The following is a 14,621-nucleotide window of genomic DNA, read 5'->3' on the forward strand; positions in this document are numbered from 1 at the left end:
CAAGTCTTTGACCCCTTGTGTTTGCCCCCAACATATTTGGCAACTACTTTGCCTGATTTGTTAGTGAGCACATATGAAGCATCAAAAGTCTTAAATGAAATGTTATGATCATTTGATGCAATAGGAGATTTCTTTTTAGGCATTTTAACATGGGTAGAATGCCTAGAGCTAGAAGCCTCATTCTTATAAATAAAAGCATGGTGAGAAACAGAATGAGTCTTCTTTGCATGAATTCTCCTAATCTTATCCTCAGGATAACCAGCAGGGTATAAAATGTAGCCCTCGTTATCGTGAAGCATGGGAGCTTTTCCCTTAACAAAATTAGACAATCTTTTAGGAGGGGCATTAAGCTTGACATTGTCTCCCTGTTGGAAGCCAATGTCATCCTTAATGTCAAGGCGTCTCCCACTATAAAGCATACTACAAGCAAATTTAAATCTTTCATTCTCTAATTCATGCTCGACAATTTTAGCATCTAGTTTAGCTATATGATCATTTTGTTGTTTAATCATAGCAAGGTGATCATGAATAGCATCAATATTAATATCTCTACATCTAGTACAAATAGTAACATGATCAACACTAGATGTAGATGGTTTGCAAGCATTTAATTCATCAATCTTAGCATGTAACATGGTATTCTCATTTCTAAGATTGGAAATAGAAACATTACAAACATCTAATTCTTTAGCCTTAGCAATTAATTTTTCATTCTCAATTTTAAGGCTAGCAAGAGATTCATTCAACATGTCAATCTTAGCAATTAAACTAGCATTATCATTTCTAAGATTAACAATCGAATCATCACAAACATTTGATTTCTCAACCTTAGCAATTAATTTGGCATTTTCATTTCTAAGGCTAGAAATAGTGTCATGGCAAGTGCTTAGCTCACTAGTCAATTTTTCATATTTTTCAACCTCTAGAGCATAAGCATTTTTAACCTTAACATGCTTTTTGTTTTCCTTAATAAGGAAGTCCTCTTGGCTATCCAAGAGTTCATCCTTCTCATGAATAGCACTAATTAATTCATTCAACTTTTCTTTTTGTTGCATGTTTAGGTTGGCAAAAAGGGTGAGCAAGTTATCCTCATCATCACTAGAATTATCTTCATCACTAGAAGTTGCATACTTAGTGGAGGATCTTGATTTTACCTTCTTCTTCTTGTTGTCCTTTGACATGAGGCACTTGTGACCGACGTTGGGTTTAGAGGAGGCCCTTGTTGATGGCGACGTTGGCGGCGTCCTCGTTGTCAGAGGAGTCGGTGGAGCTCTCGTCGGAGTCCCACTCCCGGCAAACATGGGCATCACCACCCTTCTTGTAGTACCTCTTCTTCTCCTTCTTCTTCCTCCTCTTGTCGTCACCCCTGTCACTGTCACTAGAAATAGGACATTTTGCTATAAAGTGACCGGGCTTACCACACTTGTAGCAAACTTTCTTGGAGCGGGGCTTGTAGTCTTTCCCCCTCCTTTGCTTGAGGATTTGGTGGAAGCTCTTGATGATGAGTGTCATTTCCTTGTTGTCGAGCTTGGAGGCGTCGATGGGGACCCTACTTGGTGTAGAGTCTTTCTTTTCTTCTTCCGTCGCCTTGAATGCGACGGGTTGCACCTCGGATGTTGAGGTAGTGCCTTGCTCGATGATTTTCTTGGAGCCTTTGATCATCAATTCAAAGCTCACAAATTTTCCTATCACTTCCTCAGGAGACATTAGTTTGTATCTAGGATCACCACGAATTAATTGTACTTGAGTAGGATTAAGAAAAACTAGTGATCTCAGAATAATCTTGACCATTTCATGGTCATCCCATTTGGTGCTCCCGAGGTTGCGCACTTGGTTCACCAAGGTCTTTAATCGGTTGTACATGGCTTGCGGATCCTCTCCTTGGTTGAGCATGAAACGACCGAGCTCCCCCTCGATCGTCTCCCTCTTGGTGATCTTGGTCACCTCATCTCCCTCGTGCATGGTTTTGAGCACGTCCCAAATCTCCTTGGCGCTCTTCAACCCTTGCACCTTATTATACTCCTCTCGACTTAGAGAGGGAACGAGTATAGTGGTAGCTTGGGAGTTGAAGTGCAGGATTTGGGCAACCTCGTTCGAATCATAATCTTCATCCCCTATGGATGGTACCTGTACTCCAAACTCAACAACATCCCAAATGCTAGTGTGGAGTGAGGTTAGATGGTGCCTCATTTTGTCACTCCACATATTATAATCTTCACCATCAAAAATAGGTGGTTTGCCTAATGGGATGGAAAGTAAAGGAGTACGTTAGGAAATGCGAGGATAGCGTAGGGGGATCTTACTAAACTTCTTGCACTCATGGCGCTTAGAAGTGACGGACGGTGCGTCGGAGCCGAAGGTGGATGGCGACGAAGAGTCGGTCTCGTAGTAGACCACTTTCTTCATCTTCTTTTTCTTATCGCCGCTCCGATGCGACTTGGTGTGTTAAAGGGATGCCTTCCCCTTGTTGAGGGACTCTCCTGATGGAGCCTTCCCGTGGCTTGTAGCGGGCTTCTCGCCGGTCACCATCTCCTTCTTGGCGTGATCTCCCGACATCACTTCGAGCGGTTAGGCTCTAATGAAGTACCGGGCTCCGATACCAATTGAAAGTCGCCTAGAGGGGGGTGAATAGGCAGAATCTAAAATTTATAAACTTTAAGCACAACTACAAGCCGAGGTTAGCGTTAGAAATATAATCGAGTCCGAAAGAGATGGCGAAAACAAATCAACCAAAGAAATAGAGCGGATGACACGATGATTTGTTTTACCGAGGTTCGGTTCTTGCAAACCTACTCCCCGTTGAGGTGGTCACAAAGACCGGGTCTCTTTCAACCATTTCCCTCTCTCAAACGGTCACCTAGACCGAGTGAGCTTCTCTTCTCAATCAAACGGGACACTAAGTCCCTACAAGGACCACCACACAATTGGTGTCTCTTGTTTTGATTACAATGATCTTGGGAACAAGAAAGAAGGAAGAAGAAAACCGATCCAAGCGCAAGAGCTCAAAAGAACACGGCAAAACTCTCTTCTAGTCACTATTGCTTTGAGTGGAATTGGGACTTAGAGAGATTTTGATTCACTCTAATTGTGTCTTGAATTGAATGCTATAGCTCTTGTATTGAATGTGTTGGCTGAAAACTTGGATGCCTTGAATGAGTGGTGGTTGGGGATATTTATAGCCCCAACCACCAAAGTGGCCGTTGGGGATGGGTGCTGTCGTATGGTGTACCGGACAGTCCGGTGCGCCACCAGACACTGTCCGGTGCGCCAGCCACGTCACCCAATCGTTAGGGTTCGACCGTTGGAGCTCTGACATGTGAGGCCACCGGACAGGTCCTGTTCACTGTCCGGTGCGCCATCTGCGCCTGCTCTGACTTCTACGCGGCAGTCCGCGCACTGTAGCTCACTGTTCACCTTTTGCAGACGACCGTTGGCGCGCTAGCCATTGCCTCCGCTGGCACACCAGACAGTCTGGTGTTGCACCGGACAGTCCGGTGAATTATAGCGGAGTGGCTCCCCAAATTCCCGAAGCTGAGCAGTTCAGAGTTGATCCACCCTGGTGCACCGGACAGTCCGGTGCGCCAGACCAGGGCAGCCTTCGGTTGTCTTTTGCTCTTTTTATTTGAACCCTTTTCTTGGACTTTTTATTGGTATGTGTTAAACCTTTGGTACCTGTAGAACTCATAATCTAGAGCAAACTAGTTAGTCCAATAATTTGTGTTGGGCAATTCAACCACCAAAATCATTTAGGAAAAGGTTTGACCCTATTTCCCTTTCAGAAGGTGAACAAACTCTATTTCTTCATTTCTTCTATCGGTCCTGAAGTACTTATTTCTTTTCTGATGGATGGATGAATGGATCATGGTTCATGGATGAGTGCTTGTCGATGTGGTGATGTCTGAAATCTAGATTGTTTGTGCTACCTGTTAGTACCTAGTTATCCCTTAATTGGGGATGGGGACCCGAAACCCGAATGGGAATGGTATGGGATGAGTTTTGCACCCATGATGGATATGAGAATGGGTATGGGGATGGATCAAACATGATGGGGATAGATATGGGATGATATAACCCGGTGGGGAATTCCCCATTGACATCTCTAATTAGCATGGTTTGATACATCTTGTGATAGCTGATCCAACAAATCATTATGCCCAGATTCCTCATCCCAAATCACATTCTCAAGTGGCATTTCCTCGAACACTGAATAATCAGAATCTTCAGGGTACAAGGCAATCACCTCCTCACTGCAGCTGTGAGGCATTTCATCAAATATAGGATGGGCCATACCTCCAAGCTGAACTGGAAGAACAACATCTTCATGGGTAGGCCTCGATAGCAGGTCATCCTTGGGTATCTAGCGCGGGTACTCATAGTAGTCGACGTCCTCCACACAGCACCGCTCAGCGGCTTTGTTGAACCAGGTGCCCTCAGCGCTGCAACCGACCTGCAGGCCCTTAGCGCACTCGAGCATAGCGAGGCGACCGGCTAGCGCCCCTGCGAGGTCCCGCTCGATGGTCTCCGAGGGGCTCGCCCTGTCATTCACAGGGTCCGTCTTGAAGGAGTGCAATGACTTGATGAGAGGCATCCGCGTCGCGTACTGGTCCAGCCACGGCATGTCGTGGGAGCCAGTGGGGTTGGGCTCCGCTGGCAGCGCTAGCCGCTCCACCGCTGTTGCTGGCTGCATAGCTCACTGCCTCGTCGGAACAAAACGCAGCACACCAACCCCAACAGAGGACTACCGAGCTCTGATACCACTTGTCATGGCCCTTGGCCGGCACAGCGTCGCCGACGTGAGCAGATGAGCAATCTCAGGTGATCGCCGGAATAGGATAACAACCGAAAGGTTGATTCGTTTTGGTTTCCCCCTTCCTCAAGTCTTACAACATACTTATATTAATATTATGAGTATAGTCCACTACGACACACAATCATTATACCTTCAAATATGTACTCACTAGTACTGGCCTGTACGATCTCTGACATAGGCCGGATGTTACATAACCCTGGTTAGGGTTTCCTATTCCAACTGTAACCATGTGCAAAGCGTACTGAATCAGTATAGAATGCAAACCTAGCTCAAGTAATTGGGTGAGAAATGAAGTTATATACATCCGACCATTTAGTTTCGATGTCTCATCAATTCAGAATTCTGACGTCTGATTTTTTTTTCCTTCTAAATACTCGTTCGATTATCAAGGATTGATTATCTAGAACGATTCCCACCTGGATGAATCATTTAATTTTTATAATAATTAATCAACTGAAGCAATTACTGGCCTTATTCCTAGTTTTTCTTAAACGTACGGGCGTTTTGCGGGTAGCGTCACTCATGTCAGCCAGAAAAAGACAGCAGATGTATTTATTTTATTAATATATGTAGCCGTTGGCCGTTGCAGTGACTCCGTAAAACCTATGGTCCAAATGCTGTGCCTGATAACTTTCGCAACCTGACCGGATGCAGCTCTCATCCGCTTGCTTGACGACAACAAAACGGCCTTTTGATTTCGGTGACACGGACACCGCCAGCACCAGCAACACCAGAACTTTTATATATCTCCAAAGGCCATAGTCTGGCACATCAGACCAGAAAAGATCTTTGGTAAAAAAAATCGAACACGATGCGTGACAAACTTCATTCATTCACAGTAGAGCAAGCACCTCGGGCCGCCCGCAATAGCATCGAGCAGAACTCCGGGCAGAAGAACACAAATTTACTGAACAGTTATGATACATCACACAGCCATGATGGCCACCGTTTAGTGTTTTGACCGACTAGTAAATAACAGAACCACCACCATCCATCAAATTGGATCAACATTGTGCACAGTTCTGTCAGCAACAAGTGCCCAATAGACATCACGATTCACGAGGTACAGTAGAAGTCGGCATGGTATAATCTGGAACCGACTAAACTCATACTAGCCACTCATTGAAGTTTGGTCATGTGCTGTCCCCAATGATGTGATCTTTGATAAACATTATGACTGAAATCAGTATTCTTCAGCAGCACTAGCTGCACTCAAATCCACACTAAGATCCACAGTCTGCAATGAGATCAGAGTTAGGATGCACATGTTTTGAGGAACTAGATCCATTAAACATTGAAATAACAGGAACAGGAGACTTTTTTTTGTTAGCAGGTACTAGCAAACGTACCCGCGCTGCAATTTGCAACGGAACCTAATACATATTGGAATCGCACTCCTTGAGTCATGACCATGGCTCATGAGTCCAGGTTACATATGATATGAGATACAGAAAGGTGTGACCCAACACATCTTAGAATTGGGCTATGCATCGATCGTCTCTAGGCACGAGTTCTACATCGTACCAGCAGGAGGTGCAGAAACTCTACACTGTTTTGGTAGTGAGATGGACAAAAAAAAAGATAAAATGGTCTCTTTAATATTAGGTATAGGTATAGAGGTAATATTAGGTATAGGTATAGAGGCATAAATAAACCTTGGAACACATAATTCCTACTCTACTCTAGGTATCAGTGTTATTAAGGCCTTGTTTAGGAGAATTTCAGGTCTATTTTAGCTTCTTCTATCCAAACAGGTCCAACTCCACGAGCTCTAGCTTCAAAAAAAACTGAAACTAGAGGCTAGTTTCATGACATTTTAGAAGCTCCTCAAAGGGTGCTTGAAAAACACTATTTTCATACATTTCCATGAAGTTGCACAAAAATTACCCACCATGTCATTGGTTACATGACCTACCGATTCATGTCTCTTTCTCCACCCACTAATCATCAAGGGTAATTAAGGAAACTCGCACAAATTAATTGTATTACAAAAGTTGGAGTCTATATGCAAACCAAACACTCTTGAACCCTGTCTTACCAATCTGTTGAAGTTGTTTCATGGTAAAGCTGGAAAACCGAAGTTGCAATTCTTGAAATGAAGCCCTCCTAAACAGGGCCTAAAACTACGTTTAAACGTCAAAATGCTAATTATAGGTTGAAACAGCATTTTGTTCTAAGATGTAAAACTCAGTGTTTCATGCATTTTAGACCATTAGCTAATTTTGGGCCCAGCCTGTTAGTTACTTTTGGGTCCAATCCGGTCCAGTCTCCACATGCTTGTCCTACTCCCTTGCCCTGAAGCCCAATGGCTAGTAGCACACCGCTTTGGTCTCTATCGTTGCCGGTGGCCAGCACCCAGCAGTTGCCAGTTGACTCATCATCCTCTCTGCCTCTATTTTGGTAAGCTACTAACCTCTTTGTTTTGGTATTTAAGTTCATGTTTGTCGGAGAGGGAATTCTCCGGCCGGGTGGCGGAGTGCACCCGCCCTAAGTCCTAAGATGAGGAGGGGGCTTAAGCGTTTTGCCTGTTTAGCTAAGCGATTGTCAAGCACATGAACACGCGAGGATTTAGAGTGGTTCGGACCGCCGGAGCGTAATACCCTACTCCACTGTGAGTTGGATTGTTGAGGAAGCTTGTGCTGTGTGTAAGCCTGAATGACCTCCCCATCTCTCGTTGCATGCCTCCCCTTTTATAGTTCAAGGGGGCATGTACAAGGGTTCTGAGCCCCAACATGTGGGCTCAGGGACAAATGGAAGGGTGGATCTATTGCTTGCCATGCCTGCGTAATCTTCGTGCGGTCTGACACCCGAGATCTGCGTAGCCTCGTCGAGCAGGGGGAAGCTTCTCGTATAAGGGATGAGTACAGCGCACCGCGCAGCACGGGCACACTGTTTCGACAACGGACTGGACAAGTGCACAGTCTACAGGGTGGCCCTGGCGCCACTTGCCAGCGGAAAGGACAGGACGCAATAAATGTCGTGGGGGCACATCATCTGTCAGAAGGGTAGACAGGCGGCGCGTCCTTTCCACAATAAATGCGGAGGCCGCGCGGCTCAGAGCCCTTACGTCACGCTCCGCCCGCTGGCCTACGTCACGGACGATAAGCCATACTGCAGCATTAGACCCTTGGCCGAGCGGGAGGGCGGAGGCGCTGTGGATAGAGCCAGGACACGTGTCAGTCCCGAACCCGGGTCTAGGTCATGATACTCCCTTTCTCGGGACCTTGTTATGGGCGGTCCGGAGCTCACTTGGTGGGGTCCGAACCCTATCCAATGGCTTCGGGCTGCTTTACTCCGGGGGTCCGGGTCGTGCGCACAGGGGTCCGGTGCCTTCTGGGCCTAATGGCGTTGTCTCTGAGAACGCCACCTTAACTGCCCACAAGATACCCCTGAGGTTGTTCTCCGCGCGGCTAAGGGTAACTGCACAGGCATCGTGCCTTTATACCGTAGTAAGGGGTACCCCTAATCCAGGGTACCGACAATGTTATTGTCTGAAATTATGATATATGGGTATTCTTCCTATGTCGTTTAAAACTACATTTAAACTTCATTTCAACGTTTAAAAGTCAACTTCACCCATGAGTTGCTCAATGTTTTATCATTTTAATAACCTTGCTAGGTATCTAGATCTCTCAAAACAAGATGTGTTTCAAGTCATGACTAAATCACTCCAATAAAAATAAAGCTGAAGTTCATGTTACCTTTCCAGTGATCATTGTATACATGTTCAGGACATCTGTTACAGTTGTCTCAAAATGTGTGGTGGCGTCATAGCTCTGCACGGTGAAACAGCCACAAAGATTTAGTAGAATGTTTAAACAGTAAAGTTAAATGTTCATTCTATTAACATACACTGCAAATCTTACCGTTGTGACAAAGCAATTATCAAGAGATGGTTCATTCACTGGTTCATATCTGTCATAAATATCATATAATATCTCATCCACAGAACCAAGTAGATCAATTCCAGGCTTTAGCTCAGATTGCGGGTTATCAGTCTCTGCTTCTGCAGACACAAATGCAATGAACTTCCCTCTTGGCGCAACATTGTGCGTGTATGAACAACAGAAAACATACCTAAAAAGAGAATACCGACAGAAATATCATAATTGTGTCAAGCATAGTGATCTGTTCGATAAAAGTGTTCAACATGAGATGAAACTAGTTCAACATGAGAGAAGGCCTTACATGTCTGATCTACGTCCAAGTTGTTTCTGAGGCAAAATAATTTGAACCGAGTGGGACTCATTTGTATTAGGGATTGGGTGGCTCATGATAGCAATTGCACGAACAACTCTACCAATCTTCCTAACCTGTTTAGAAACAATAGGATGGCAAAAAATGAGAGAAAATTTAGCAAAAGCACCAGAAGGCCATATAATTAGAAATACCTTCTCAAGATGGGAACAAAAAAAGTTCAGTAAATTAGCTTGCCATCTAGCAAAATATAAGTATTTGGCATCGCAATGACCAAGCCCTTTAGAATGTGGACATACAGAGTATTCACCTTGTTTGGTAAATACGAAGGATCACAGACCACCTTCTTGCACTTTGCAGTTTCACCTTCAGATGTGACACCACACACTTTCCCCTCCATATCGAATTCAACCTATAAAATGAGGCAACACAGGTAAAAAGGAGAGTATTTTCCTGTCATCCAAATTATGTGAATAGAGGTGAAAAACAAGACCTTGCACTCTGGCTTGTTTAACATGTAAGTACCACCATAAACAGCACTCAATCGTGCAAAACCCTGTAGCTCAAAACAAGCACTGTATCATCAAGGACCATGGTGCCCACTCGAGAAGTATTATATTAACAGATTCGATTGACTGACCTGTGGTAGCTCACCCAGACCATACAATGGATAGATATATGGCGAGCCTCCTTGAAAGCGCGCAAGAGACTCTGAATATAGCTAAAAGCACACGATAGATAAGTATAACAGAACTATATAAAGAAAACACATTCAAACCATTAGGAAGCACAAGTTTATCCATAGTAACAACTAGGAAGCAACTCTGGCCAAGACTTACTTTCATCCTTTTCACTGTATCAAGTGCCGGTTCATCAAGATAGCGATCATCTCTATGAAGAGCAAGTGCATGTCCAATGAAATCCACTGTATCATCACTTAAACCATATTTTCTGAAATATACATGAACATGGAGTTACCTTTGTGCAGAAAGAGGTTAGTTATTCGCCATTGCAAAATTTTGCAATCCCAAAATGTGCCACTGACATGTGGATCTTGAACCCACATGTCATGAACACATTAAAAAGATTGGAACATGCATAGGTTATGTTTTACACAAGCATAAGAGCAACATGCAAAAGATATATTTGCCCAACATATGGAATAAAATGATATCCATGTCAGTATTATTAAAACTACGTTTAAACTATGTTTAAACGTCAAAACTCTAATTAGAGGTTGAAACCGCATTTTGGCGTTTTGGCATTCTAAACTGTAAAACGCAGTGTTTCATGCGTTTTAGACCATTAGCTACATTTGGGCCCAGTCTGTTAGTTACTTTTGGGGTCCAATCCGGCTCATGGGTGAAGTTTTGGTAAGCCACTAACCTCTCTGTTTTGGTATTTAACTTCATATCATATGTGTTGTCTGAAATTATGATATATTGGTATTTTTCATATGTTGTTTAAAACTACGTTTAAACTTTGTTTAAACGTTTAAAAGTCAAAACTTCACCCATGAGCGTTTCAACGTTTTATCGTTTTAATAACCTGGATCCATGTATAATTTGCAAGGGAGCGATGTTAGGAGCACAGCCCTGAATGTAGCAAGAGCTCCACTAGAAAAAAATCTAGATGCTAACTACAACGAATTCAGTTCATAGGTAAGATGCAAGGACAAGCAATGTCTACAATGGATTTTAAAATTCACAGTAAGAATCATATTGATAAGACACCCTGATACTAGAGGTAAGTCATAACTCACTTTCATTAGCCTAAAAGGGTTATCCAGGTTTACAAGTATGTTATTCTTTTTTTTTTTTTGTAAGCGGAAACGGGGTACTGTTCATCTGAGTGTTACCACAAAACTAGCAACGAAATGAGTATAATGTAACAAGCAGAGAGGTGCTAACGCTATAAGTTCTCTAGTTGTCACCCTAGTAAGGTCTAATCCTTGATGTGTCCTTGGATCAGCTTCATTGTAATCTTGGACATAAATGAAGAAGTTCCTTGCTCTGCGCTTCTCGAATAGACCCATCAAAGGGGACTTCAGAGCCTCCATATCAGTGGCAGGGACCTTGTAAATCTGATTGAATATAATAAAAGAGACAAGGTATGTTACCCTACCTGATATAAGAAAATTCAGGAAACGCGATGTTGATGAAAAAAAAGAACAAGAACATAGACTGGTGACTACCTTCCCTTTGCTGAAAACATAGCTCCCATCAACAGCTTTGAATGACAAGTACTTTGTCACATCAGTGTGGATGAGGGTTCGAACCAATGTCCCATTTGCCATCATAAACTGATGACAGAAACAGTTTTTTTAACAACGAATCAACAAAAACATAATTATGGTACACTGGTATAAATAGTAAAAAAGAAAATTATTAACAAATAAGTCATAATCTAGCAGGAATACTCCGCAGGTTTCTTTTTACTAACAGTTCTGCAAGGGATTTTCATAATTCTGAGGCAAAAATTAACACATAAATCACATTAAAAGACTACAAATGTTTCCTGCCAAGTCAAAACAATGCAAAATCACAGGGTTGTCGTTATATTTATGATCTCACAGGTATTTCTGCAAATATTAGCTGTGCTGATAAAGGTGCTAGAAAGACATGTTTGCATATGATAAAGGCTGTTGCACCTTTGGCACCATGTCCACATTGTAGTCTCTGCTTGCACCTAGATGTGCTGGGGGCTTGTCTTCCCCTCTAAACCTCTTCCAGAGCTGTTCCAAAAGGTAGCGGAAAGCACGTCAGTTTAGAAGTTCCAGCAAAATCAATCAAAAGCTTTGTTATGACAAGAAATCGATGCACAAATCTAAAACACTCTGTACTTAAACAGAAGTTATAGGAGTTGCTTACCTGATTAAGGTTGAGCGAGGTGGAATCTCCTCCATAGTAGTCGTTTCTGTCCATATGCAAAACCTATAATATCGTCGAAAACCAGATCCTCAAAAGTGAATATTCTATACTTACATGTACACTTCAAATACCAAAACCTTAAGGAAGGTTCTAAAAATGGCATAAGGATCAAAAACAATTATGGACCAGGTGGCACAGAATAATTCAACTCGTGCATGCATGCATAATGCACTGAGAAAAGAGAGGTGTTTGTGAGGGGTTGTGGCAACTTTTGGATATCGTATGTACTCTTAAATTGACTCCTCATACAGCATTCTCATTATACATCCACTTAAAAGCTGTCTAATAAAAAGGCTCCATTGCCTGTTGGCACAACTCTAGCTCCAAGATTCACCTCAGATCTGGAGTTTGTAACTTTGTATACCAATAAAGAACCTCGAGTTTATAATTTGTCTAGGGCTGAAAGAAACAAATCATCCGAACTACTAAAATGTACCCACAGCTCCAGATTTGCAGATTTATGGAGCTAAGAATGCCTAGCTCCAAAAAGTCCACAAATTTCTTGGAGCTGGAGCCCTGTCAAACAGAGCCAGAGCATCTGTACGGCATTTAAGGTCTAAGGGTTTACTGTTTCATGAAAGGGACTTTTTAATTCCATCATTCTTTGTTTGTATTCTTGGTAGCTCGCTTATTAGCAGAGACTAAGTATGTTTGGATAGCGTCCGAAAATTGTCATGCTGCAAGTGCCACACTTGATTAGGCTGTTGTTTGTTTCTTGACTGCTGCTGCACCTTGCTTGGCTGTTTTTTAGTGCATTTGACTGAAAAAGCTCGCCAGGAGTGTGGCAGACATTTTGTTGGCAAAACTTTTGGCATGGCCACACTTGCGGTTTGGTGTTGCTGGGAAGCAAAACAGAATACCCTTAATCTCCAATGTTCCATTGCCAGCCCCATGTTCTAGATGACCTCCTCCGACAACCCATCTACCATGCCCCTAGCTGGTACCAGCTGCAGGTGGCTACTGTCACCGGCTCCACTGCTAACATCAGCAGTTGAAGGCAACCTGGAATGCCCTAAACTCTTCTACGTTACTGCCACCACAGCCTCCTCCTCGCATTACCCCTTAACTGCCACCGAAGCCAGGAAGCACCCAGTCTACCAGCTGCCCAACAGTTGCACAACAGCAAACCTATGATTATCAACACCCTTACTGCCCCTGCCGCAGCAGTGCCAATACCAACCATAGTCAAGCTTCCTCCTAGAAGCTGAGGCCATTGGTCAGGGTGGCTTGGAAAACCCAGAAATCCTAACCCTAGCTTCTATAATTGTCACCATTTTGCAAGCTACATGCTGCCACCTGTGTATGTGCAACAAATAAGGAAACCCGCTTAGGCTAATACAGAAATCAAAAAACATTGGCTTATGAAAAGCAACACAACAAAGTACAAATAGGGCATGTTTGGTTACAATGACTAATTGCTAGCTAACTAAAAATCAGCTAAAATTAGCTCTGTTGCATGACTTGCATCCAAACAGGAGAGCTAATTTTTTAGCCAAGTCTTAAACTAGTTGTTAGCCAACCAGGTAGCCAAACAGAGCTATTTTTAGCCCCAACTAGTAACTAGCCATGTGTATCCAGACAGACCTTTAGTTTGGGCAAGAATGCCCTCCCTCTCCTTAGTCCTCCCTTTAATTTGTATTACATGCTCTTCCGCCAAATTGCTAGCAAACAGTATGATTAAGTGTCACTTCCCGATTAAGCCCAGCTGCTCGCAATCCTCATCTAGAAAACTGCTCCAAGCTCAGCTCGGACTTGGTCCGCCACTATGGATCCACCTTGGGATTAAGGAGATGGGGGCCTTGTAGGTAGATGGACACTATAGATCAGTATACGACAGCAAAACGAAGCATGCATCTAATCACAGCGCGCAAGTTGCTAGCAAGCAGTACAATTAAGTGCCACTTCCTGATTAAGCACGGCTGCTCCAGTTCTGATCTAGATAACCACCCTTGCTAAAAGCTCAGACTATACTTAATTGCATCAATGGCTGGTCCGCCGCTATGGATCCATCAAGGGCTTAAGGAGCTGGGAGCCTCGTAGGTAGACGAACACTATAGATCAGCATACGACAGTAAAAGCGAAGCATGCATGTAATCGCAGCGCACGACGTCCAGATCAAAGGGGCTAGGGCACCCGATCTAGGAGCTCGTGTGCTCCAGCCGTCCAGCGACCTGTGCACTCCAAGTGATGCAAGCGACCTTGAAGCACCGGACTATTACGCGGACCCAAAATCCGAGCACGGCAGCCACGGATCTACGAGCGGCGGCTGCAGGAGAAGAGAGCGGGCGATCGACGGGCTCACCTTGAGGCCGTCGACGGAAAGGAGACCACTGAGGATGCACTCCTTGAGCCCCGTGCCAAGCACGATCACGTCGTACTCCTCATCCATGGCTGGCTGGCTGCCCGGTGGAGCGGTGGCGGCAGCGGCGAAGAGGAGGTAATGCGGCGGCCAAGAGGAGTGGAGTTGACGAAAGGAAGCGAACGGTGCGGTGCGAGAGGATGAGAGTGGTTTCTAAAAAAACTGAGAATGGATTTTGGCGTTTCCGGAAATTTGTCACCGCTCTCTAAGGGCTGGGACTCATTTTCGTGAGGCTCTGTTCCATTGTTCCGGATTAGAGTCCCGGATTAATTCCTAGCCGGATTACTTCTCTAATTTATATAGATTTTGATGAGCTGGAATAAAT

At 43.9% G+C, this 14,621-nt stretch overlaps 1 protein-coding gene across 1 annotated transcript; it reads right to left on the bottom strand.

Moving 5' to 3' along the window:
- Nucleotides 1–5,697: 5,697 nt before the first annotated feature.
- On the bottom strand, nt 5,698–14,418 carry LOC100501867 (Rab GDP dissociation inhibitor alpha). Its single transcript, NM_001196508.1, has 13 exons — nt 14,240–14,418; nt 11,878–11,940; nt 11,658–11,741; nt 11,202–11,309; nt 10,918–11,090; nt 9,847–9,958; nt 9,648–9,728; nt 9,501–9,563; nt 9,318–9,419; nt 8,999–9,123; nt 8,677–8,887; nt 8,512–8,586; nt 5,698–6,047 (listed from the first exon to the last, which is right to left on the bottom strand). Exons 1-13 carry the CDS (start codon nt 14,324–14,326, stop codon nt 5,994–5,996), a joined length of 1,338 nt encoding a protein of 445 aa, NP_001183437.1. The 5' UTR covers nt 14,327–14,418; the 3' UTR covers nt 5,698–5,993.
- Between the last annotated feature and the right edge of the window lie 203 nt (nt 14,419–14,621).

Source organism: Zea mays, chromosome 8 (assembly GCF_902167145.1).
Source record: "Zea mays cultivar B73 chromosome 8, Zm-B73-REFERENCE-NAM-5.0, whole genome shotgun sequence".
NCBI classification, from domain to species: domain Eukaryota; kingdom Viridiplantae; phylum Streptophyta; class Magnoliopsida; order Poales; family Poaceae; genus Zea; species Zea mays.

Excerpts from the sequence above, each read along its gene's own strand:
- LOC100501867 (NM_001196508.1), bottom strand. The coding sequence starts at position 14,326 with ATGGATGAGGAGTACGACGTGATCGTGCTTGGCACGGGGCTCAAGGAG. Across the intron at positions 11,091-11,201 it reads ATGTTTTCAGCAAAGGGAAG|ATTTACAAGGTCCCTGCCAC; the intron begins GTAGTCACCAGT and ends ATATTCAATCAG. Across the intron at positions 6,048-8,511 it reads ATACAATGATCACTGGAAAG|ACTGTGGATCTTAGTGTGGA; the intron begins GTAACATGAACT and ends ATCTCATTGCAG.